The sequence below is a fragment of the Elgaria multicarinata genome, chromosome 5 (genome assembly GCF_023053635.1).
Source record: "Elgaria multicarinata webbii isolate HBS135686 ecotype San Diego chromosome 5, rElgMul1.1.pri, whole genome shotgun sequence".
In the NCBI taxonomy this organism is placed as follows: domain Eukaryota; kingdom Metazoa; phylum Chordata; class Lepidosauria; order Squamata; family Anguidae; genus Elgaria; species Elgaria multicarinata.
In genome coordinates this window covers 68724998-68750038 of record NC_086175.1, presented here as the reverse complement: position 1 = coordinate 68750038, position 25041 = coordinate 68724998, and the positions used below count along the sequence as shown (strand labels likewise).

The 25041-nt window shown below is 42.1% G+C and overlaps 2 protein-coding genes across 3 annotated transcripts in view; both read right to left on the bottom strand.

The window, feature by feature from the left end:
* Positions 1-1025: 1025 nt before the first annotated feature.
* Positions 1026-24481, bottom strand: ICOSLG (inducible T cell costimulator ligand). Of its 2 annotated transcripts, XM_063126561.1 has the most exons (8): positions 24318-24481; positions 20000-20144; positions 15924-15964; positions 10503-10853; positions 7697-7966; positions 5519-5680; positions 3041-3076; positions 1026-1926 (listed from the first exon to the last, which is right to left on the bottom strand). In XM_063126561.1, exons 2-8 carry the CDS (start codon positions 20011-20013, stop codon positions 1916-1918), a joined length of 885 nt encoding a protein of 294 aa, XP_062982631.1. In that variant the 5' UTR covers positions 20014-20144; positions 24318-24481; the 3' UTR covers positions 1026-1915. The 2 variants fall into 2 exon arrangements, with proteins under 2 accessions (XP_062982631.1, XP_062982630.1); XM_063126560.1 differs by lacking the exon at positions 20000-20144.
* DNMT3L (DNA methyltransferase 3 like) overlaps positions 24456-25041 on the bottom strand; it is a 38758-nt gene continuing 38172 nt past the window's right edge. The window contains exon 14 of the mRNA XM_063127692.1: positions 24456-24823. Coding sequence (XP_062983762.1) covers positions 24456-24823 — 368 coding nt within the window. The remainder of the gene's footprint in view (positions 24824-25041) is intronic.

Sequence of the window (25041 nt, the reverse complement as noted above, 5' to 3'; positions counted from 1 at the left end):
AGACAACACAAGGACACAATTAGTTTGGAATGAAATTGACCAAAACATCAATCTTATTCATACTGCAAAATTATTCATACCTTACAAATTGCTCAGTTAGGCACTAACTGTAACAAATAATTATAGCTCGGGCGACATCTTCCAATAATGATGTCATAAAAATGAAGGAAGAAAAATCTTACTTTTTTAAAAGTACTCTCCCACAGATGTACCTTCTAAGTAAATTAAGCATTGGTTTAGTAAGAATTTATAGTTTATCTGAAAACTACCCACTTTTAAGATGGGTTTTCTGGCAAGTTCAATTAGAAATAATTGAAAATACTTTTCCAAGTATTTAGGACTGAATTGTGAGACAGCCTGCAACAACATTATCAATGGAGCTCTGTTGAATCTTTAAGAAATGAATGCAGGACTTCTGGCTTGATTTAAGCCTGTAATTTACACTTAGCCTAGGCTGCAATCCGATGTATAAGTCCATAAATTCAGTGGCACTTCCTTCTGAATAGACCTCAATAGGGGTGGGCAACTTGTTGCACTCCAACTTCCATCAGCCCTAGCTAGCATACCTGATAGTGAGGGATGATGGGAGTGGCACTCCAGCAACATCTGGATGGCCACACTTTCCCCATTCCTGTATTAGTGTATGTCTCACACTTATGGCTACTTTATTTTATGACATTTCTATACCATCCAATAAGTGAAGCTCTCTGGGTGGTTCACCAAATAAATTGAGTTTAGTAAGTTCATTATCACAGATGACAGAAAACAGTACTAAAAACCAATAGATTTTGGTTTAGCGTGACAAAAATATAATTGTACTGATTAAGTATGACCAATACAAAGGAATCCTGAGAACACTTATGGCAGCTTTCCCCAATCTTGTGCCTTCCTTATTCTCAACAATTTAGCAGGCCTGCCCACTTACCTGGAAGTAGTGTCAGAAGGCATATCCTTGCTTTTTAATTGGGCTGCTCTCTATAATGGGTGGGGAACCCCAGGCTTGGGGTCCCATTCCAGTCCTCTTGTGGGTCTCTATATGGCCACCCAGTTTCCCAAATGGCCCCGCCTTCATTTCCCAGCTTTGCTACAGTTCCCCTCCCCCCATTTTAAAAGTTGTGGCGCCTTCTAAGGCTTAGTTACTGGCAGTAACAGCTTTAAACTAAAATATGCGGGCATTGTATGTTTGGCCACACTCACCCAAATGGAATTTGGCCCTCCAGCTGAAAGAGATCTCCCCACCAATACCTTTCCACCCCACCAACACCTCTCCACCCCACCATGGATCTCTCATGCGCTATGCCTCCACTGGACTGGGCTCAGCCGCCGCCTCCCCCTCTACCACCACCACCCTTTGGAAAATGAGAACCACCCTGCTCAGTCAGACTGGAAGGTCCATCTAGTCCAGTACTCTCCTTCCCATAAGTCAACAAGACCCATAGCAGTGGGCACTGTTGCTCGCCAGCAGTTGGTGTTCAGGGTCAAACAGAAAGACTCAGGAGCTCAAGAGAACTGGTTCAGATCCGTCCTCCATGAATGTGTCAGCATTATGACTTTATAACAGATGAAGCAACCCTCAGATAGCTCAACTTTAGGTGTCAGCATTTGTATAGTGTCAGTCCTGAACTGCATTAAAAAAAGTGTGCCCTTCTGGGTTTCATTCCTGGGACCAATTCTATTGTATAGTCTTTATCCTTCAGTCATGCACTGGGTAGAATTGTGTTCTTCACCCATAAAATGGTGGATAAAGCTAATTGCAGGCAGTGCATAAGAACTTTATTTCCAGCCCATGTCACGTGGCAGATAAAACACATCTCCACTGGTATTCAGGGAATGCTTCAAGGCAGCGTTGTCATAGCAAATTGAGTTCTCTCCAGCAGTCCAAGAAATCTCTGGAAGTTTTCTATTTCCAAGAGCTTTAAACAGGAGCTTTAAAAATAAAAAATTTAAAAACCCGTTATATATGGGAAAAGGAGAACTGCTTCATACCAATATTCATTTAGTGCAGGAGTAGGTAACTGAGTCCTGGGTGGTGAGTTGGGGGAGCACATGCACATAGTGTGGTGTAGTGATCAGAGTGTCAGACTGGGAGTTGGGAGATCTAGGTTCCAGTCCCCACTCAGCCATAGAAACCCAATGGGTGACTTTGGGCCAGTCACAGACTCTCAGCCCAACCTACCTCACAGGGTTGTTGTTGTGAGGATAAAGTGGAGAGGAGGAGGATTATGCATGCCTCCTTCGGTTCCTTGGAGGAAAAAAGGCGGGATATAAATGCAATAATAAAATAAATAAATAAATAAATGTGAGTGCACATGCATCCACATCCTCTGGGAATAGGATCTCTAGAGGTGTGGGTGGTGGTGGTGAAGGGGGAGGTTAAGATTTCCCTCCCCAGCCCAGTGATTTCGACAGATACCAGCTGCATCAGGATTGTTGCCATGATAGTAGGAGCACCAGAAAAGTAGGTGTGTTCCCTGGAGCGCATGGGCTGTGAGTTGCCCACCTGCCATCTAGTTAGTGGGCTAGGATCAAAACATGACAGCGCTTCCATTTCCTGCCCCCCTCAAAGTCTCCATCTCACTTGTCTACCAGCAAAAGTTCACAGTTCAAGGCAATGCTGCCCAATGGTGAGAACCCTATGTAAATATCCCTCTATTGGAACAGAGATGACAGTGGTCTAGTCTAGCACCTGCGTGCCCAGAGTCATGGAGCTCCAAATGTGCTAAATCAGTCTTCTTAGCACTCATACATAAGAAACACCACCTATATCTTTATCATCTATGTTATTATCCACATGCACACACATTTGCTTTTGCCAGAGTGGGGGGGGGGAACCCAAAACTAATGCAGCCAAAAAAGATAATGGAATTTCTTAAATGACTCATATTGTAAAGAACAGGGTCCAAGATCTGGCCCAATCTAGGTTGACTCTTGTTTTTATTTGGGAAAAAAAAAGATTTCAAGAAAAATTTAGTTTGCGAGTCCCAAGTATACTTTTCTGAAGAAATCTTATTACTGGGTTGGTGAACTGTTTTCTCCTTACCGTTGTGTTGTGCTGCTTCTTCATTTTCAAAAACACCTGTAAAGACAAAGCATAATTCAAGAAGTTTCAAAAGATACATTGTAACATGATGTTTACTATAAATGGAAGGAGGATCAGTTTAATTGCTTTTAAGATGACAATTAAGAACTTAGAACTCCAATAATTGATTATATAACCAAGCCCACAAGTTTGGTAGAATGCAGAAATGAAGGAAGAGTAAGATCAATAGAATATTTAAATATGAAGTTATAGAGATTAAGCTAATCTCCAGGAAGTCATTTTATATACTATGCTAAGTGCAAAATCTGGATGGGAGTATAGTGTTTGTATACTAAGCAAGCCATTCTTTTGTAAACATTTATGGTAAAATAAAACTTGCATCTTTCATTCTCAGGTGAATTTCCCCATTTTGTCACATCTCTGCAAAAATCACTATATTTCTAAGTTCATCAGTACATCTTCTATATAAATAAAAATGTAAATGTTCGTTCGAAAATGTTCGTTATTATTTGAAAATGCCTTGTTAGAGCCAATGTTGTTATGACTGCTGTTAATGACAAAAACAACATTAAAATGTACTGGCAAAAGTTAAACTACGCAGATTGAGCATTGGAGCCAGCAGCTGTTCCTCTACAAGTAAACAGCATCAAGCTGCATGCATAAATCCAGGGTTGTTTTGCCAAGGTGGTCTAATAATTTGTCTTCCCCTTTACAGACTGGAAGGTTCAGGGCTTCTGCCAAAGCAAAAGTCTGGGTAAGAATAACAAATGTTTTACTTCTGGTCTTGGACTCTACCAAGAAGCAATCCATAAGCTTTCTGAAACAGTTGTACTCTGGACTTATTGTAACACTGTATTATCAAGACATTTGCCCCATCTCTCTTTTATCAAAGAGAGGCTAGTGAGTCTTCACTAATGTAATGAGCAGCCTTAACGCGATTAGAGTCCTAAGGGAGAAGCAGAGTGGCTCTACATTGGGGTTGGCAATGTGTGACCCTCCAGATGTTTTGGACTACAACTCCCATCAACCCAAGGCAGCATAACCAATGTCAAGGGATCTTGGCAGTTGTGGCCTTCCAGATGTTTTGGGCCAGAAGTTGCCCACCCCTGCTCCATGCTGTCCATGACATTTACAGAAGGAGGCTTAAAGAGATCCTCTGCAGCATGAATATTGCTGCTTGCTAGAAATAAATAAATACCTATTATGCGGTCATTATGCAATACCTGGAGAATGTACTTTGATCGCAGTTGAGCTATAGTTAGCACTTTGCTCTTTAGCTCCTGTTGTAGGAAGCACCAATTTTCAAATGTATGTCTACAAATTCCAACCTCCAGACTAAGCTAGGAAGAGAGGGGACAGGGACCAAGATTATGACAGATTTCCCAAACAGAAGCGGGACTCTGAGATCTCTCCCCATTTTGAGTATTCAATGTATGGAGGGCTGCCATATGGGACGTTCTGTTCTTCCTACTAGCTTAGCTTTCCATCTGCTTGTTGCCCTAAGTGTACGGGCATTGGACTAGGCGACTGTAGCATCCCTTCATGCAACCAAGGATCCAGGTGGGGGGAAAAAGGAAAGCTGCATGATGTTTATGGTGCGTACAAATATTCTTAAAAACAGGAGTCGCTGTCTTGTTTTTTGCCTTAGGGTGAGCCCAGCTCTCTCCACATCTTCTCAATGTACTTGACAGACCTACTTACCAGTGATGTGAATGCTGATTCAATAACCTGCCTTGAACCTGTCCTTCTTCTTGAGAGCCAAGCCTAAAAATGCCCAGGAAAAATAAAAGGCAGCTCTTGGGAACTGCCAGGATTTTCTGTATTTTATAGAAGGCAGACATTGAACTGAATAAACTTAAAAACGGCGCTTCTAGTATATATACAATAAACTTACAAAATGCTGTTTGTAAGCATATGCAACTAAATGTATGTAAATTGCTGTCTTTAAAATACAGAAAATCTGGGCAGTTTTGAAGAGCTGCCTTTTATTTTTCCTGGCCATTTTTTCGGCTGGACACTGGAGAAGTCTGCCTATCCATGATGAAGGCAGGAAGTCATCTAGAAATGGAGGGAAGAGAGCTTCCTGCAGAAACTAGATTTGGAGACCACCTCCCTAGTCAGAGGAAGGTCCTGATCCCATTATCTGTACTCCTCCACTCATGGAGGGAATGCTGCACATTCTCCCAGCAGCATCCTCAACAGGAAGGGCTACTTCATTTGGATGCATATACTTCAAATGCAGGGCATGGCAAACCCTATGGGTAGCCACGGAAAGAGGTTCCCTCTTGAGGTGTAAATAGCCAGATGAAGAGAGGGGTCAGGGCAGCACCGTTGGGTGCTCATTTAGATTGCACCCAAGACAAAATCCCAGCTGTATTTCTGCCTGAGAAATGCTAGGTTAACCATTCTGGCAATCTAGGGACGGGCTATTCCTCTCCCACTCCGGTGTTTGCAAAAATGCATGTATTGCTTACTTACCAGTATATGTTCCTTGACGAGAAGGCTTGTTTTTATCACACAGGATATATAGAATAAGAATGAGTGCAATGGCAACGGCAGGTGCTACAGCACTCAGAACTATAGTTGTTTTATGTTGGTGGGCATCAGTTCGAGGGCTGCTTGTAGAACTGCTTGATTCAACTAAATAGGATCAATGCCAGGGGTGGGTGGGTGAGGGAAGGCAGGGAAAAAAGCAAAAGATCTATAAAACAGTGGCTCAGTCTGCAGATAACACAAGTAGCATAGTTTAGTATTTTTATGCTTCCAACATACTTGAAAATTCATTTTCACACACACATAAAGCAGTCAAATCAAATTTTGGATCAGTTGTTTTACTCTGTACAGCACCATGTACATTGATGGTGCTATATAAATAAATAATAATAATAATAATACAGGGTGGCTAATTGTGTTGTCTGAATGCAGCATGTTTCCCTCAGGGTTGCTCATTAACCATGCAGTATGACTTGTTAGCCAACCTGAGCAACTCAACAACAAGCCATGGGTTCTCAAGATAGCTTGAGAAAAATAAACCACATTGCATGGTTAACAGGCCACAATGAGAAAAACATACTGTGTTCAGACAACATAACCCACTCTCCAGAAAATGCACTGCATTCGGACAACATGTTAACCCAGCCTGTGGAAAACACACTGCATTCGGACAATACGATAACTCATGGTGGGTTAGTGTGTTGTCTGAATGCATCATGTTTTCCACAGGGTGGATTATCATGTTCTCTCAACACTGTCATGCCATCACGGTGTCATATTAACCATGCAGTGTGACTTGTTAACCACCCTGAACAACCCAATAACAAACCATGGGTTCTCAAGGTGGCTTGTTCGAGAAAATAAGCCATGCTGTATAGTTAACAAGCCACCCTGGCTGTATCCAGACAACATAATGACCCATGAGTCAACAAACAACCCACAGTCCTTCAGAGTAGTCTGAAAAGCAGGGACCATAGGGTGGCGGAGACATTGAAGTTGAAAAAAGAGGGACCATGACAACAAATGTTATGTAAGGGACAAGAAAGATATGTGCTATCAGCAAGTTGAAAGTGGACAGGCAAGGAAGTTTGGGTGGGTGGGTTATGTTCGGCTATGTAATGTGAGTTATGGTACAGTTGGTATGTATATTTATGGTAATGGTGTTTATGTCCTTTGTGTAGAATTAATATGGTAAGTTAGTTAAAGGGGGGGGAGAGAGAGAATGGAATGTTGGTGTGGTGGCGTATGATTGGTGGAGAACATGGAGTGAGTGGTTTAGAGAGGGGTGAGTCAGTGAGTTAGGAAGACATTTGGGGTTTAGAGCTAGAGAGTGCAGGTACAATCTTGTTTTGGGACAGATATAGAGGGGGGAGTTAGATTACGCTAGGAATAAATGTAACATTAATTTCAGAGCTTTTACTGAACACACGAATAAATCTTCTTAACCATCTTATGTATAATTAATAAATTATAAGTCTTTTGTTCACAGCATACAGTTTGTTATCTTTCATTATAAGTAGTCTCTCCGTGAGACCAAAGGTATTAAATAAAGGACATATGGTGGCAGCGGTATTAAGGGCTGTCAAGCCTAGTGGGGACATCAGTGTTCTTCGAACTGGGTGCGAATGTGGATAAAAGGGAACGGTTGAAGTGTAAGGAGAGACCCCTCTTTTACACAGAACAAACGTGCCCTTAGCCTGAGGGAAGGGATCCCAAGGGAGATGAACAACAGGGGGCTCAACCCCTGGGACACAGGGAATTACAGAATTGCCAGCTGTAGCTCATATAACTTAATACATTCAAGAAGAATTCAGCCAAAGGCAACTACTTCTGACACAACACCACAGTGATCTAGCATTCCTGGGCTGAATTAACTAAAACATTCCGATTTAACTAAATCAGCCAGTAATTTGGATGCAAGCTTCATGTTATGAGACCCACATGAATTTACACTGAAACTCTGAAACCATGCCTCCATGTCTTGTATAAGATGCCAAGATTTCATTCTAACTTACAAATGATCCAAAAGCCAAGGTTTTAAGGTTCAGGATTTGCATTGTATTGTGTATTTTAATAAAACAAACCTATTTTTGCCCTTCATTACAGACATTTCACAACAAACAGACCATAGCTGAAACAGATAAAATGTGAGCCTTAACTTACAGATGGTAGTTATATTCTGCTGAAGCCGCTCATTTTCAATTTGACACCCTAATTTTATGTCAGAAGCTGTTTTAATCGTTAACACACTGTAAACACTGAATGTCCCATCAGGTTCTTTAATGGATGTTTCTGTTGCATTCAAGAGGCTGTTGTCTGTTTGATTTATCCAATAAAGCTTTTGTTGTGGATATCCATGGCTAGAATTGCAAGAAAATGTCATTTCTTCTTCAGATCGCTCCAGAACTGTTAAAACCGGTTTGCTGTAGTTTGCTGGAAGAAATAAGGGTGGCATACTTTTACAACAGCATTTTCACAGTCTCATCTGCCTACTTTTGGTGGTGGTGTGGCTATAAAAGGTTGGAGGGAGGGAAGGTCAAAACATGGTAATAGAACAACTATTGCACCTCTCCACCAGCACCTTGCACTGCCATCAGATTATGTCAACCCAGGTAGCGGGACTTGGGTCCTGTTTGCATGGGAGTTTGGTGCCTTACTGAAAAACCAGAAATGCAGGAAGCAACACCAAAAGAGTAAAGTCATTAGGCTGCGCTATTTCTCCATTCATATAAACATAGTGCATTATACCAAGTCAGACTTTGAGTCTATCTAGCACAATATTGTCTAAGTTGAATGCCTGAGACCCTGGAGAACCACTTTCTTATCACCTGATACCTGTTTCTTTTAGCTGGAGAAGTCAGAAACTGAACCCAAAACCTTTTGCATGCAAAGCATGCACTCTTCTACTAAGAGATTGCCTTTCCCATCGGCGTCCATAACTCAAACTAACCCCACTATCTCCACAGTCTCCCATGTAGAGATGTGAAGGCCTGGAAAAAAACTGGAAAAATTTGGGCGGGGGGGGGGGGAAACGCTTTTTTTGGGTGGGTGGGTTCCGATGCCTTTTTTTGTTTTCCCCCCCAAAAAATGGGGAAATGAAGAAAAATGGATTATGTGATGTTTTATTTTAGCATGATATATAAAATGTTTAAGATAAGGTGTTCATATATTTACTTCTCAAATGACTTCTAAAAATTATGTACAGTATCAGATTATTGCAATTTCTGTGTACTGAGGACAAGCAAGTCCTAGGTTGCAAACTGAGACTACAACTCTCAAATTCAAGAGCAAGATGCATTTCTGCCTCTAGGGGGCACTGCCACTGAAGCAGAGACTGAAACTTCTAGTGATAGCTGTAGCTCAGAAAATGAGTCTGATTAAATTTCATGCATATTCATTGAATCTTGGTCCCCCTTTTACTCAGTTCTTTTTATGGGAATGGGTGCTTTATGTCTGCTTGACAATGGAGGACTAGTGGAGAAATAAATAATTTTCTTTGTTACTAGTGTTGATGGTTTCTTCTGTTTGTTTTTTAAAAATTGTTTCTGGCCTGCTCCCCATAAACTGGCAAAACCAAAGAGGTTCCTTACAGTTCAGTTGTTCCTTACAGTTCAGGAGCTTGTAGATCCATTTTTTTACCAAAAAAAGAGAGGAAATTTTATGTTCCTAAAGTAACAAAATGACTTCCAATCTGTAAAAAGTGCTAATATTACATTTCCCCCATTTTTCTCGACCCCCACCCCCGGGAAAAAAAGCCCCCCCCCCATGGCTTCAAAATTTCTGGAAATTTTACATCTCTACTCCCATGAAAAGGACCAATCAAGCACAGGGTCAAATTGAGCCCCGTGTGGCTTTGCAGGGCTAACCCCATCTCTGCTGTGGTCACATAGCCCTAAAATTGCAAATCAAGCAAGGTGACACAGGGTACAGATGACAGAACGAAAGGGTGCATTCCCTCACACCCCAGCTTCCATGGAGCTCTCATTTCTTTCAGTGGGGCTTGTTGAAAGAGCAGGGCTGAAATGTACGATACTAGCAAAGTCAGGGTTAGATTTAGTGAAAGACAACAGGGACAAAACAGCGAGTCTCTAAAGTGCATATGAGGTTGCTTGTATGAACTCCATTTTTGTGGCTGTTCATTTAGCCCCAGGTTTCACAAAACCATCAAACTGCAAGCAGGAGAAGGGAAGGAAGGGGTTGGGTTGCTCCCTATAGGAACACCGGAAGCTGCCTTATACTGAGACTCAGAGCATTGGTCCATCAAGCCCAGTACTGTTAATACTGTCTGGCCTCTGCTCTCCAGGATTTCAGGCAGGATTCTTTCCTAGCCCTACCTGGAGACATGAGAGATTGAGCCTGGGACCTTCGGCATGCAAAGCAGGTGCTCTACCACTGAGCTATAGTCCCTTCCCTGTGTTTAGTTCAGTGGGCTTTTCCACATTCAACAAAAATCCTGCAGCCTTACCATAGCTTTGCCTTCTGGAGTCTTCATGTGTTTAAAGACCGGCACAAGACTCGTCCCCCCCCCACCCGGTTTGTTTTTGCCAGTTCCTTCCCAGAGGTTTCAATTCTACTGCCAGCAGGTGGTGCTGTTTTATAGCACGTTTTCCATTTATTACTGCATTTTCAGAGTTATATAAAATGACGGATTCCTGCTTGAAAACAGCGCAAGAGGCATTGGAGGCTGGCGATGTCATAAAAACGACCTGCAAACCTCCATGAGTGACTGATCCTGAGCGTACAATAAATCACTTGTGTGTGGAGAAGCGCAATCTCTCAATAAAACACCATTGTTCCTCTGTTCTCATGGTATAATCAGAAACATGCACACTTTTGAACAAGCTACCCCCACCCCCATTATTCTCTGGCCTCAAACGTTTGCAAAAGAACTTTGCAAACATTTAAGCGGTGTCCTCCTGGGTCATTGACAGGTGGTTTAGAAATATTTGCTTTGAAAGGGAGGCCTTACCTGCCACTTTGAGGGTTACTTTTGCATGATGAATAGGTCTAAATAATCCATTTTTACTTTCCTGTATCACACACTCATATGTGTGCTCATCGTTAAGACTGATGCGCCACAGTTTCAGAGAAAAGTGACCATCCTTTGGTTGCTTATCAGCCTGAGTCCTATTTTTGAATTCTTTGCACTGGTATTCTTCCATACTGTCATTAGGAAAATAAGCGTCTACAAAGCATTGAGTCACCCCTTCTTTTTGCCACTGTATTCGAAATGTATTTGGGATGAGTGGCTGTTCTCCAGTATAGTGGCATCTTAGTTCAACAGTACTTCCTATTATGCCAGTGACAACTGGCTCATTATCTATAAAGACAAACAGAGTAGATAAACCATAATTAAAAAAAAATACATTGCAGCATAGAATCCAGTTCTACAACATTTCTTTTAATTTCCAATGAACTTAATATGTATTCAAGCAGCATGATATTTGAGATTAATAACCCATTTTACCCACAGAAGCTCAGGGTGGGAAGGAAAAACAAAATAGTGGCGTAAAATATTCTCCAAGTATTATTTTGAAAATGTCAAACTATATAAAAATAACCTTTAAACTTATCCCCAGTAATCAAAAGAAGTTTTAGTACCACTTCATTTTTTATCACAGTGGTGGAATTGATGCCCGGAAACTGACCATTTTTAGATAGCAGCCCATTTGCCCCAAGTCTAACCTTGAGGGAAGTATTGGTATGCAGCAATTGAATGAAGAAGAGCAGCCTTCTGTCGATATTAGTGGTGGCTAACATTTGCCAAAGGTATCCCCTGTCTATTAGGTCAAAGGCAGAAGCAGCAAATAGCTCTTTTCTACCGTTTTGTGAATATTTTTGGATCACATGGTGGAGGACAAAACATTCTTTCTTCTTTCTTTCTTAGTGCTCTCTCTCTCTCTCCTTGGACAGTTAGCTACATGGATAAGACGGTAGGTACTTCCAGAGGAAGCTTTTATTGTGCAATTACCCTGCCTCATTCACAGAATTTTAAGGTGGGAGGGTGTTTCCAGATGATGTAAGTCCTGTTCAGAAGACACCTTAAACCCTGCTGGTTAAGGCTTTGGGTTAAGCAACAGGTTTTAAGGTGCCTTGTGCGATGCATTTTGCTAAATCCTGCTCACTCACTGACCACAGTTGGAACGTCTGCAGCAGGATTAGTGGCTCTAACCATGGCTTAAAGTGTTGTGTGCGATAGCACAGCTTGTGGTTAGTGCTAACCCCAGAGAACCACAGTTTCACTAACCACAGAGCCTAAAGTGTCATCTGAACAGGCCCAATATCTCCAATTTGTAGCCTTCCCATGTTTTCCCACTTCTTCCATCTTTTTAATTGCCAAAAAACTCTGTTAAGGATGAAAAGACGGAATAGCTGCACAATGTCTTTTTATTGTTAGTCCTAGGAGCCCTCTGTCTGGAAGTACGCAGCATGCATGTGGTTCTGGCTAATCTAAAATAATAATAATAAAAGGATGTCTGTCCATCTATCAGGGCAATATGACCAAGATATTGAAACTGGGTATGCATACTAAGGGGACTATAGTGGTTATTTTAAATGCATTAATTAATTTTAATCAATTTAAATATGTCAGTTGTTTGAAGCCTGCAGTATCAGCTTCAGTCATTAGGTAGCAGACATCCCTAACCAGCATATAGCTTTGTAGTCGCTACAGTTTGAAGCCATGGGGGTAGTCCAAAGGAAAGAGTTATATGGCTGCCCCCTCCCTACTTCTGTGGGGTGGCTCCCCCTGGAGAACAGAGTGGACAAATTCCTCCCTCAGGGGGCTATGTGGATGTACCATTACAGGGGTTGTCCCTAGGGTGGCCAATGGGCATGAAATCACTCAGACAGGACAGGCACAATGTATCCAACTGTGACAGCTATGTCATTTTGCTTAAAGGCTTCTCTGAACGTCTCTATATTAAGTGAAATCACATTGTTTACCTGGGGCTTTTGTGCTTCCTGTTTCTTTGGCATGATTGTTATGGGCTGCATTACATGGGAGGAGATAAGGGGTTTGAATTGAGTACTTCCCCTTCATTCAGTTCTATTGAGTTCTATTGAGACAGCGCCATCTAGTGACAAAAGATAATGCTGTTCTTTTTATCCCAGGATTTCTAGAGGATTCCTTGGGAAATGTCCTGGTTGCTGACGATGTCAAGAAATTAACCTAAAAACTTTCATGAGTGGCCAATCACAAGCATGCAATAAATCGCTCATTTAGAGGAGCAATGCTGGAACAGCCCATACAAAGCCGAGGCCATTCACTAGTTTTAAGAGCATAGCAATGGTCTTGGTGGATTCAATCAAAGTGCCTTGCTGCTTCAAACTGAAACTCATTGTCTCAATTCTATTTTCTACAGCAGCCAATCACATGTAACAGGAAACTCAAAAACAGACTATGATGGCATGGCCATCCTGTTTCACCACCTCACATCTGGTATTGTGTTATCATGACAAATAGCCATTGATAGATAATCCATTATGAATTTGTCTAATCCTTTTTTTAAGCTGTCTAAGCTACTGGCCATCACCACATATTGTGGCAGTGAATTCACAAACTATTCCACCACCACTACCCCTGCTGTGGTTATGATTAGCCAAAACTACATAGATGCCACTTCATATAAAGGCCTAACTGTGCATAAAGGGTTCAGGGAGGGACTTTGGCAAATCTCTGGAAGTAGAGAGAATCAGAGGCGGAGAACAGCCAGGCTTTCTGCAGGCCTTCAGGCTCTCTGAGGGCCTTTCTTTCATCTTATCCTTTGGATGGCCTTAAGATTATGACGGCATATATTGAAGTAGGTGGTCTCTGAAAAAAACGTCCCACTGGCCCAATTTCGCCCTCCCTTGTAAATGGGTAGTTACTTAAAGTTGATGGACCAGCTGCCACAAGACAGTTCTCTAGCACACACTCAAAGTGGTGTCAAACAGGGTCAAAGCAATATTTTCCCATGAAAGGCACAGCTGATTTCCCCTGACTGTTTAGCACTGCCATGTGAAACTGAATGGCTGGAAGAGAGTATAGATGAAAAAAGGTATCAATTTGCGAGAGGATTTCATGCAGTCTTTTGGATGGTACACACACACACACATACACACACTTGTCTTGCTTGTTACCACTGAAATTAAGAAAATGGGGATGTGGGTTTGACCAGGAATAGATTTTTGTGTGGAAGGACCATTGAGTTCTGATACTCAAAACAAACAGCATAGATCATTATGTGTATCACTTGTTGACGAGCAGTATCAAAGAGGATCTTGTATATAAAGCTGTTCCTGACAGATCAGCCAACACAAGAATACACAGCCTGCAGTCATTTTGGAACCCAGGAAGCTGCCTTATACTAAATCAGACCATTGGTTTATCTAGCCCTGTATTGTCAATACTGACAAGCAGCGGCTCTGTAGATTGTCAGGCAGGAGTCTTTCCTGTGTGAGATCTACACCAAGTAGGAAATAACACTTTGAAAGCGGTATATGGAATGTGTCATGGGCCCCAACAGTTTTCAAAAACATTATAAACCATTTTAAAGCAGTAGTGTAGATCCTGCCCTACTCTCACCTGGAGATGTTGGGGATTGAACTTGGGACCTACTGTGTGCAAAACATGTGCTCTACCACTGAGTCACAGCCCTCAATGATATTAATCCCTCCTCTAACTGGGGGAATTCCCACATAACTGTATAGCTTCTTACTTTTGCTAGGCCAAGAGCTTTCAATTTCATTCAAAGATATAATTTCCTGTTTCATCTAATCCCAGGGGTTTTACCATCCAATTTGGATTTACCCTTCCAAAATTAAAACTCGACACATACTCTACGTGGAGCCTGGTGTTTATTTCCATAAATCCCCTGGCTTCCTTATCTACATACTTTGATTTAGATTTAGACTGGAGCTTTATTTGCTCAGCATATTTTCTTATGTTACTTTCTATCAGGGCTGGGCAGCAGGCAAGAATTTTTGACTCTCAATTGTTTAAATATAACAGAAATAAAATGATTCCCATCTGCCCTAAATTATATTGCTGAAATGTAGAAAGCTGAGGGTGTGACCAGGAGTGGATTTTTGTGGGGAAGGACTGTTGAGTTCTGGTACTCAAAACCAACTCCTGGCCTCAGAATTCTTTAATTCTAAACTCCTATGCAGGCATTCATCTGCACACATGTGGGAGAGTGATGTGGGGCACAAATGAACCCACCCACCCACATCCCCATGTTCCTGGCTGCCATTGAGACCTTCACGTGTTGAGTGCAAAGGTCTCAAAATGACTTTGTAAGCACTTTTGGCTTACAAAGCTCCAGGGATATCAACCCTTGCCCTCGTTAGGGTTTTAGAATTAAAGAATTCTGAGGCCAGGAATTTGTTTTGAATACCAGAACCACTGGTTCTTCTGTACAAAAACCCACTCCTGGACATACCAACTCCAACACCTTGCCAATCATGGGAGCTTTGTAATCACTGAAATTTTGCACTCATTGTCAAAGAATTTAAAAGCAACTAGGGCATGAGGATTTGGAGGGCAGGGCTTGAATGCACATGCCTGCCCTCTCCCCACTTTATGTCTATATGTATGTCTATTATGCCTGGACAGAGCTTAAGTGTAAGTCTTTTGCATCTGGATATGGTTGGTGTATCTCAGTGTTCTAGTTAAAAAACAAAACAAAATGGATCCTGTGGACTTGAAGTTTTCCTACCTTTACTTTATAGAGTGAAATGGATGTAAGTTTTTAATATACAAAGGTAGACACTCTTATGATTCACTGTTTTCAGTTCAATTCATGTTGAACATTTTAGTGGAAAAGAGAACTTGGCTTAGTTCTTAATGGAGCATCTACTGCTCTTCATCAATACTATTCTCTTCTTGATTACCTTCAGTCTACATCTGCCATCTTAGCAGAATCTAAGGGAAACTCAGTTCACTCTAAGGCCCTTGCAAGCTCTACCACCACCCTATCTTCCATGCTACAATAAGTTGAACAAGCATAGCTTTTCCCAATATGGGGATCTGGTGATGCACCTGTTAACTATTTGCCTGCTGTGCACATGTTAAAGGCACAGAGCTGATTTTCGGGTGTGTGTGATCTGGAAACCTTAGAATGGTAGCTCTCCTGAGTGAGAAAAAAGCTTGTGGAGGTTGATGAGGAAACAAAAAGTATAGACATTTTAATTTAGTCATGTGTATTATTTTATTATTTATTTGATTTAGTTAATCAATTTATAGATTGCTTAACCATATCTAAAAAGGCATAACTACGTGCTTTTCTTTGCATTTCTGCAATCCACCTTTAACTTTAGGGTAAGGCAGATTAGCTTTGATCATTCTCATTTTCAACATCATATTTAAGAGCTTGCTTTATACATAACAAACAGTACAGTCATAACTTACCAGCTCTCTGAATCCAAAGAAACAAGACCATGAGTCCAAAGCTAAAGCAAAATAGAAACAGATTGTGAGACAATGTCTTCATAAATAATTACCAAATACATATTACTCAGAATTTGTAAAACACAATGTAAGAACCACCAGATACTGACAGAAAGGGCATATAATAACGAGATTAATATTTGCATTGCATTTTCCTTTGTAGTCCTCATAGTTATTCGTAAATTGTTTCAATAAGTTATATAGAACTAAGTCACAGATTGTAGCTTTCCTAAGCCTACCTTGGGAATTCATAGCTGGGCTAAAATTGGAATTGGTGTCTGTGAGCTCAACCTTTTAGGGCAGAAACTTATGTATGTTTAGACAGAAAAAAAGTCCTACAAAACCGCTGCCAGACTTCTTATGTATTTGTGCTTTTATGCATGCATTTAGATTTATTAACTCGCTCTGTCCTTATAAATTTGGGGGTGAGGTGGGGGGGGGGACAGAAATACCTTTTAAAAATTATTTATAAAACAGCATTTAGATGATGACATGAACGTAAACTTCATTCAAAGTTGGCCTGTCTAAAAGTTGATCAGGATGATGATAATAAATCTTTATATTACTTCTAGAAGATCCTTAGTCTCAATTAACAGGATACTGAGGTGGTGTGACAGCTTCTCAAATGGCCTGGTTCTATGCTGTCATGGTAACGGTTGAGCACTCAAGAGGAAGGTAGTGGTGGTGTCAATACCCACATAAACAATGTATGCACTCAACCATACAGGAGGAGGATTTTGTAAACACTTTTACCTCAGCAGATACTTTATGAATTGGATCTACGTTGATACTTTCCCATACTGGTCACATAACTCCTAACTTTACTTGAGTAAGGAATAGTTTTATCTGTAGAAAGTCTATGGAAATTGGCACTGCCCACAGCATCTGCCCCAAAGCTAAATTTTGAAGCAAGGCAAGTTTTCAGTTTTAAAGAGTGTTCTTGTTCTATGGTCATTTGCTTGTTTTGCCTATAGAAGTCACTGGCAATGTTGGGAATCATTAACATGGAAGGAGAGAGCTTCAGTTATGGATTGGCTGGTTAGTTCAAACAAATACGTGAAATTCACTTCCATTCTTTTAAGGTTTCAGCCCAAAGGCCAAATAACATATCACAGAAGCTCTCAGGGGCTGCATTCCAGTGGCTAACTTAAGTCCCATTGATTTCAAAGACATTACTCTAAATATGATTATCCCCGGATCCAACCCAATTTTCTAGGCTCTAACATACTCTATGCTCCCATCTCTTTCCTGCCCACTACTTTTCCAGCTGACCCTGCACAGCACCTCAATGTTGGATTCTGCAAGCATCTCTCAGATCTCGGAGGCATTTGACAGCCACCCAACCTCAGTCACGTCATTTTCCTCTCTTGTGCTGGTCAGTTGCACATTAACAAGGCCATTACTGTCTGAATCTAAGCATTTGTTCCAGCATGCATGCTGGGAAATTTAAGACTGCCGGAAACACATTTTGTGACAATGTTCCATTTTTCACCTCACTATTCTATTTTAATGACATAGAACTGTGAGAATAAGAAGCTGAAAATATCAACATTTGTAAAACAACAATTTTATCAATGGTTGCATCTGTCTTTTAGTTACATTTTCAAGCCCTTAAAAATAAAGGTCTACAAATGCTAAATACCAAACCACCACAAATCTTGTGGTTTTAGAAAAAAAAAGTAGAAGATTTTTTTTAAAAAGTCTCCCAAACTTGTTTCAAGATGTTGCAATTCAATTCACGTTCTGTTTATTTCTGTAGCATTAATGCTTAGAATTCAATTTGGACATGATGTGGTTAGTTTTGCTAACCACTTCCATAATACTGCAAGCATGTTATCAGGGCTTTGAACTGAAGGTTGAAGTGTGTTGAATATTCTTGCCAAATTGGGCTTCTTGCCCCTTTTAGTGCTCTGTAGCAGCTGTGGAGTGATTTGCTGCTGAATTTCAACAAGTCAGAGACTTTTTTGCTTTTATATTAATTTTTTGAGGTGCCCTTCTCACCCCTCTATATAGTGCAGACTGGAGAGGGGAATTTCCCAACTACAAGGAGGAGGGCCTTCTCTGCTGTGGCACCCCGGCTATGAAATGAACTCCCTAAAGAGGTTTGCCTGGCATCTACGCTATACTCTTTTAGATGCCAGGTGAAGACCTTTTTATTTTCTCAGCATTTTAACAGTCTAACAACTTACTTTTAACTTTGCTGTTTTAAATTTGTATTTTAGATCTGTATTAATTTCTGCATTGGTGCTTGATTTTATCCTGGTTGTATTTTATATTATGCTTTTATACTGTGTTTTATATTTTGAATGATTTTTATGGTTTCAATTTTTCTATACCGCCCAGAGAGCTTCGGCTATTGGGTGCTATAAAAATGCAATAAATAAATAAATAAAACTTTAACCCCCACCTCTAGGATACTGCCAACTGTCCCCAACCTGGTGTCCCTCAGTTGAACTACAACTCCAATCATCCCCAGGCAGCTGTAGTCCAACACCTGGAGGACATCAAATTGGCTGGCAGGGTTTTGAGCAAGCCAATTCTCTCCCTTTAGCCCCCTTTTCCTTTTTTTGTCTCTCCACACCCCCAGACACATATCCTCAACATTTCATAGGTCCTGGAAGCTACTCAGCATGGCCCACTTTAATTACAAATTAATATATTTCTGCACACCTAGGAGTCCCGAGTATTATTTTCTTTGGGCAGCTGACATGTTCTGCTGTGAACTGATAACCAAACTGATACTAAGTTTAATATCAGAAGAAGTGGCAAGGATGACAGACTGCCCGTAGACGCCATCTGAACCAATTTGTAAATGAATTTTAGCTCTCATAAGAAGCTACAAGCAGGTGAAGAGCTCTCAAATAACTTAACATTTATGTTGGGAGGACTTGGGGTGGGGTGGGGGAAGAAAGACACAAAGACTCTGTTCAGACAACACGCTAAGCCATGGCACTTAAGCATTTTGAGCTAAACATTATGGCTTAGAGTGTTGTGTGAACCATGACTTAGTGTATTGTGTGAACCATTCCTAATCATAGTGGCTACATAACCATGGTTTGAATATGCTCACTAACAATTTGCTGCAAAAGGGTTAGTGGACTAATAATGGATTAGCATTTTGTCTGAACAGGGTCTTTCTGTCTTTCTTCACAGCTCAAGAACTAGTAGATAAGCATCTTTTGAAACCTCTACTTCTTAGCCAGAGTAGCTTTAATGGAATTAACTATGCTAGCTTATTGCTAAACATACTCAAAGTCATTGGACTAGCTCTAGAATGGAGGTGGGATTATTATGAGCATAACAGTATACATCAATCCCTGAGATACTCCCATGCAGGCTGAAATGGTCAGGTGCTGTTCAAGATCCAAAGCCATTTTTAGAACGTCTGTTGACATATTTTGATTCTGGGATTCCCCAGCAACTGTAGGAACACAAGTTTAAGATCTTGCTTTGAAGTGGATTTACGCAATTAGGGAATTTTACTTTCTTCTGCTTTGTTTATTCTGTTAGTTTATTCTTGCTTAATGAAACTTTAGCCTTCAACCATACATGGGTTATTCTGAATCCTAAAAAGAATCGTTGACTACTGTCAACACAGGAGGTGTCAGCAGACTTGGGGAAACCCCAAGGTTTACAAGTGTTGTAAATCTATATTTAGAAGAAGAAAACTCACGAGGACTGAGTCTGACTGACCGTTTTGGCAGGTGGAGAGAACAGAAAACAAGTGGGCAGAGGCATGGAACTGAGTCTCCTGGGAAGGGCATGGCTGGCTAGCAGTATGAACACAAACACTCCACACAGTTAATATTTCGTTGCTCCTACCATTTGAATAACAAAAGAGCAACAATTGTATTTCATGTTCCAGATGATTATGGACTACAAAATATGATCTTGTATATTTAGTCCTATGAGTTTATTGTGGCATAAGGCATGGTAGACAACAGTCTGCTCTATCAGATGCATGCAGTGAACAGAAGACGTACAAGCGGGTTGATATACACCTGAGAACTAAAGCATGAGAATTAAAATATAAGTACCTGAAGAACTGCATTGCTGGATCAGACCAAGTTCCATCTAGTCCAACAATGGACTAGCAATGATCATCTTACAAAGAGGGCACTATGAAGATTACGGTCTAGTTGTGTCTCCATCATCAGAAAGATATTGCCTCCGATATGTGTACTGTATTTATATTTAAAAGAGAGTAAGAAATTGATATTGTATCAGGTAACAGATGCTCGATTCCAGGCTTTCTCCCTAGCTTTTGGTAATCAGAGGAATGCTGCCTCCAAATTTGGAGATTTCATTTTCCTGTCCTGAGCCTTATCTTCATGAGCATGGGAGGAAAGCACTTTGATCTGATTCTCTGCAGTATGATGAAATTGGATCTACTCTGTCAATGTTACACATCGGAGCCAGCCATCCCTAAAATCTGGGTGTTCAGAGCTGGGAAAAACATACTTCCGGGTGGGGTTGGTGTAGAACCAACATTATCAATGAGAAAGGCTTGTTACTCACCCCTCTCCAGGCTCTCCCTGCAACTGGTAGTATTAATGGGATAGGGAAGGAACTAATACGGCAGATCTCTATTTTGATAACTGGAGAAGTACAGCGGTGCAGCGGCAAAGGAAAGAAAAAGGCTCAGTGTTTGCAACTCCAGAAATGCACAGTTTCAGATATGTGGAAATGTTCCAAAGGGGAAAAATGGATTGGAACAGAGGCAATGGGGTGATAGGGGGAAAACAGCTCAATTTTCCTCAAGGAAGCAAAAATCCCCAATGATCCTGGACAGGCTCTGAAGGCTTCCAATGAGAGCACCCAACCACCCCAATTTCACCCTATTCCAGCAAACTGTCCCACTCCCTTCCCCATTATGTCCACTGTTCCACGCAGAAGCAAAAATCCCAAGTTATCCAGGGCAGGATTATTATTTTTATTTATTTATTTATATAGCACCATCAGTGTACATGGTGCTGTACAGAGTAAAACAATAAAATAGCAAAACCCTGCCGCATAGGCTTACATTCTAATAGAATCATAATAAAACAATAAGAAGGGGAAGAGAATGCACCAAACAGGCACAGGGTAGAGTAAAACTAACAGTATAAAAGTAAGATCAAAATCAAGTTTTAAAAGCTTTAGAATAAAGAAAAGTTTTTAGCTGAGCTTTAAAAACTGCAATTGAACTTGTAGTTCGCAAATGTTCTGGAAGAGCGTTCCAGGCGTAAGGGGCAGCGTAAGAAAATGGACGAAGCCGAGCAAGGGAAGTAGAGACCCTTGGGCAGGTAAGAAACATGGCATCAGAGGAGCGAAGAGCACGAGCGGGGCAATAGTGTGAGATGAGAGAGGAAAGATAGGAAGGAGCTAGACAGTGAAAAGCTTTGTAGGTCAACAGGAGAAGTTTATATTGGATTCTGAAGTGAATTGGAAGCTAATGAAGAGATTTCAGAAGTGGAGTAACATGGTCAGAGCGCCAAGCCAAGAAGATGATCTTAGCAGCAGAATGGTGAACAGAAACCAACGAACTTGATGTGAGAAGAAGGAAGGCCAGTGAGAAGAAGGTTGCAGTAGTCCAACCGAGAAATAACCAATGCATGAACAAGAGTCTTGGCAGAAGAGACAGACAAAAATGATCAAATCCTGGCAATATTATACAGGAAAAAATGGCAGGGTTTAGCTACTGCCTCAATATGAGGAATAAAGGAGAGCGAGGAGTCAAATACAAAGCCAAGACTACGAGCTTCCTTGACTGGAGTAAGTGTAACATTATTGACAGTAAGAGAGAATGAGAGATGAGGAGAAGGTTTAGGAGGAAAAACAAGCAATTCAGTCTTTGCCATATTAAGTTTCAAATGACGATGAAGCAACCAAACTGAGATATCTGAAAGACATGACAAGATACGATCATGAACATCAGGAAAAAGTTCCGGAGATGAAAGGTATAATTGTGTATCATCAGCATACAGATGATATTGGAGACCATGAGATTGAATAAGATTACCCAAGGACAACCGGCCACTCTCCAGGCTCCCCCTGCTACTGTATGAATGGGAATGAGAAGGAACTAATGTCGCAGATCTCTATTTCTATAAAATGGATATGTGCACCTGTGCATCAGCAAAGTAAAGAATAAAAGCTCCCACTAGAAATGTGCAGTTTTGGATAAATATTGGGGTGAACTAACACAGCTTCACAGAAGGTAGTTAATACAACAGAGAAACGAAGTAAGGCAGCAATAATCAAGCACCTAATTATGGCACTCAATGGAGTGGGAAATGGAGTGATGGGGGAAGGGGCAGCCCCACTCCTTGACCACGTCACAAGCATGGCCAGGATGGGTTTTTATTTTATTTATTTATTGCTACATTTATATCCCAACTTTTCCCCCTTTTGCCAGGAACCCAAGGTGGCTTACATGGTACTCCCCCTCTCCATTTTATCCTTACAACAACCCTGTTGAGAATCAGTGACTGGCCCAAAGTCACGCAGTGAGCTTCATGGCCAAGTGGGGATTAGAACCCAGATCTCCTGAGTCTCAATCCAACATTCTAATCACTATACCACACTGGCTCTGGAGGCTGCCATGAGGCTGCCAGTTTGGGATAGGCTGCCCAACATGTATTGCTGTTTCTTGTTCATGCATAATGCCCATACAGGTCTAACATTCCAGTGCCATAAGAACGTAAGAAGAGCCATGCTGGATCAGACCAAGGGTCCATCTAGTCCAACACTCCGTTCACACAGTGGCCAACCACTATTTCAGATAGACTTTCACACATCAAGCAACTGAGTACAATATATATTGCAACTGTCCACCCACTAACAAACTGCTGCAATGGAAAGCTGAGCCTGGTGGCAAAATGTTAGAACCTTGGCAACAGCTGGTGAAACCCTGGCCTAGTTCTGAAGGTGCTTATCAAAGAATCACAACATTTTACCCTGAGTCACCATACATACAGCCACACACTCTGAAACTTCTCCCACCCCCAGATGAAAGTACTTTGAATTATTTTATGTTATGGGGGAAAGTAGATCCTCATGGCAGAGGAGGTGAAATCATCTGGTTAGGAATCAGCCCATGTTCATGTGTTCTTCTGGCTGGTACGCTCTATTAAAGAATGCCAGTCACCTGCCATTCAAAACACACTCTTCCTTAATACTCAGAAAATAGACATTTTTATAGCCCAATTCCACACAGAAGTAAGTTCTGCTGAATTTAATAGGGCAGAGCTTACTTCCAACAGGAAGAATGCATAGATACACTTATTAGAGTTTATTCCACTGAACTTAGTGAAAATTCCAAGGGCCAAAACAAAAGCTACTTTACATCTGTATTTAGCAGCTCTGTCTCTTCCTTCCCTATTTTTATTCTAGAGCAGGGGTAGCACTGGTACCCATCACCTGTGGGTACCAGTGCACCCTCAGATACCTTTTCTGGCACCCAACAAGGTGCCTATCCCTCCTGCTTTTTATGTTTTTAAAAAACAAAATTTCTTACTGGCAGCTCAGACTGTTGCAAAACTGCTTGCATCTTCTTTTCCCATGAATGCCTCTGGGCTATGTTCTTAGGAAATGAGGATGGTAGGCGGCTACAGACCAATGCTTTCATTTACAACACACCCATTCTATGGTGGTGCCCAGAATGGTTTCACATATTGCCAGATGCTCCAAGGGCCCCCAAAGGTCGCCAAGCCCTACTCTAGAGTAAGCAAGAAGGCCCATAGTGGATGGAAGGAGGGTTAAAGCAGCCCCTACCACCCATGCTAGGGTACTGACCCCGGTCATGGCCCCTGTGCCTAACCTTAGAGAGAGAGAAAAGGGGGAGGGGAATAGACGGAACTGCTAGACATATGGGTTTGAAGTAATGTGTTTTAGCACAGATAAAGAAATGAAGAAATTTACTTTTAACCGCAAATCTTATGTACACCAACGTTGCAAATGTGAGAGACGTCGTGGTGTAGTGGCTAAGGTGTTGGACTGGGAGTCGAGAGATCCAGGTTCTAGTCCCCACTGTGCCATGGAAACCCACTGGGTGACTTTGGGCTAGTCACAGACTCTCAGCCCAACCCCACAGGGTTATTGTTGTGAGGATGAAACAGAGAGGAGGATTATGTATGCCGCCTTGGGTTCCTTGGGGGGGAAAAGGTGGGATATAAATGTGATAAATAAATTATGTGTGTGTATCTCCTGGCGTCATACCAGCTTTGAAGTCCCTAGATCTCGTAGGCAACCAAAGAAGTCGAGATTCTACCGAGCAAACAAGGAAGGGAAGGCTCCTGCAAAGATTAACAGAAGCGTCGTGCGAGGGGCGAGCACCCCTCGCGAGGAGACCCATCACCGCACCTCGGCACTCACCTTTTGGGGGCCATCCTGGCCGTGGCCACATCTGGCCGAGAGCACAGCTGGAGAGGCGAGGGCTCCAATCTGTCTGCTAATCAGAGAGCGACGAACAGGAAGACGGGATGGAAATTCCAGCGAGGCTCCTATTCCGTTCTACACCTGACGGCGGCTCGGCTCGCCACGCCTCCCCAGGAGCGTGGCTGGCTGCTGGCCGTGAGGCTCAGTCCAGGCTCGGAGGCAGCGCGGCTTCCCTTCGGAGTCCCCACCCCGCGGCTCACGACGCGAACCGACCGCGGAGACCTCTGGCCTCCGCTTGCAGAAGAGGAAGGAAGGGGGCGGGCGGCCTCCGAAGAAATTTCTCCTCCACACCGTGACGAAAACGCCGCCAAACGCTCGGGATGACGGAGCCCGTGAAAGGACGCGCCGCCTGCGGGTGCCTGCTAAGGCCAGCACGGAGGCCGGGAGGTCAGGGCCCGGCTTGGAAGCCTGCGCGTCGCTTCGCGCCCCTCCGACCTTGGCCACTGCGGTTTGTTTCTTTTAGGACGCAGTCCTCCTATCATGCGTGTTTAGACCCGCGGGGCGTGGGGGTGGGGGTGGAGGGAATCCTACTACTCCCAGCATTACCCAGCTAGCAACGCTGAGAGTTGTAGAGATTTTTTTCCCTATCTAAACATACATGGGATTGCACCAGTGCGATCCTCCCATGTCTGCCCAGCGGACCTTGCTCCCTGGTAAGTGG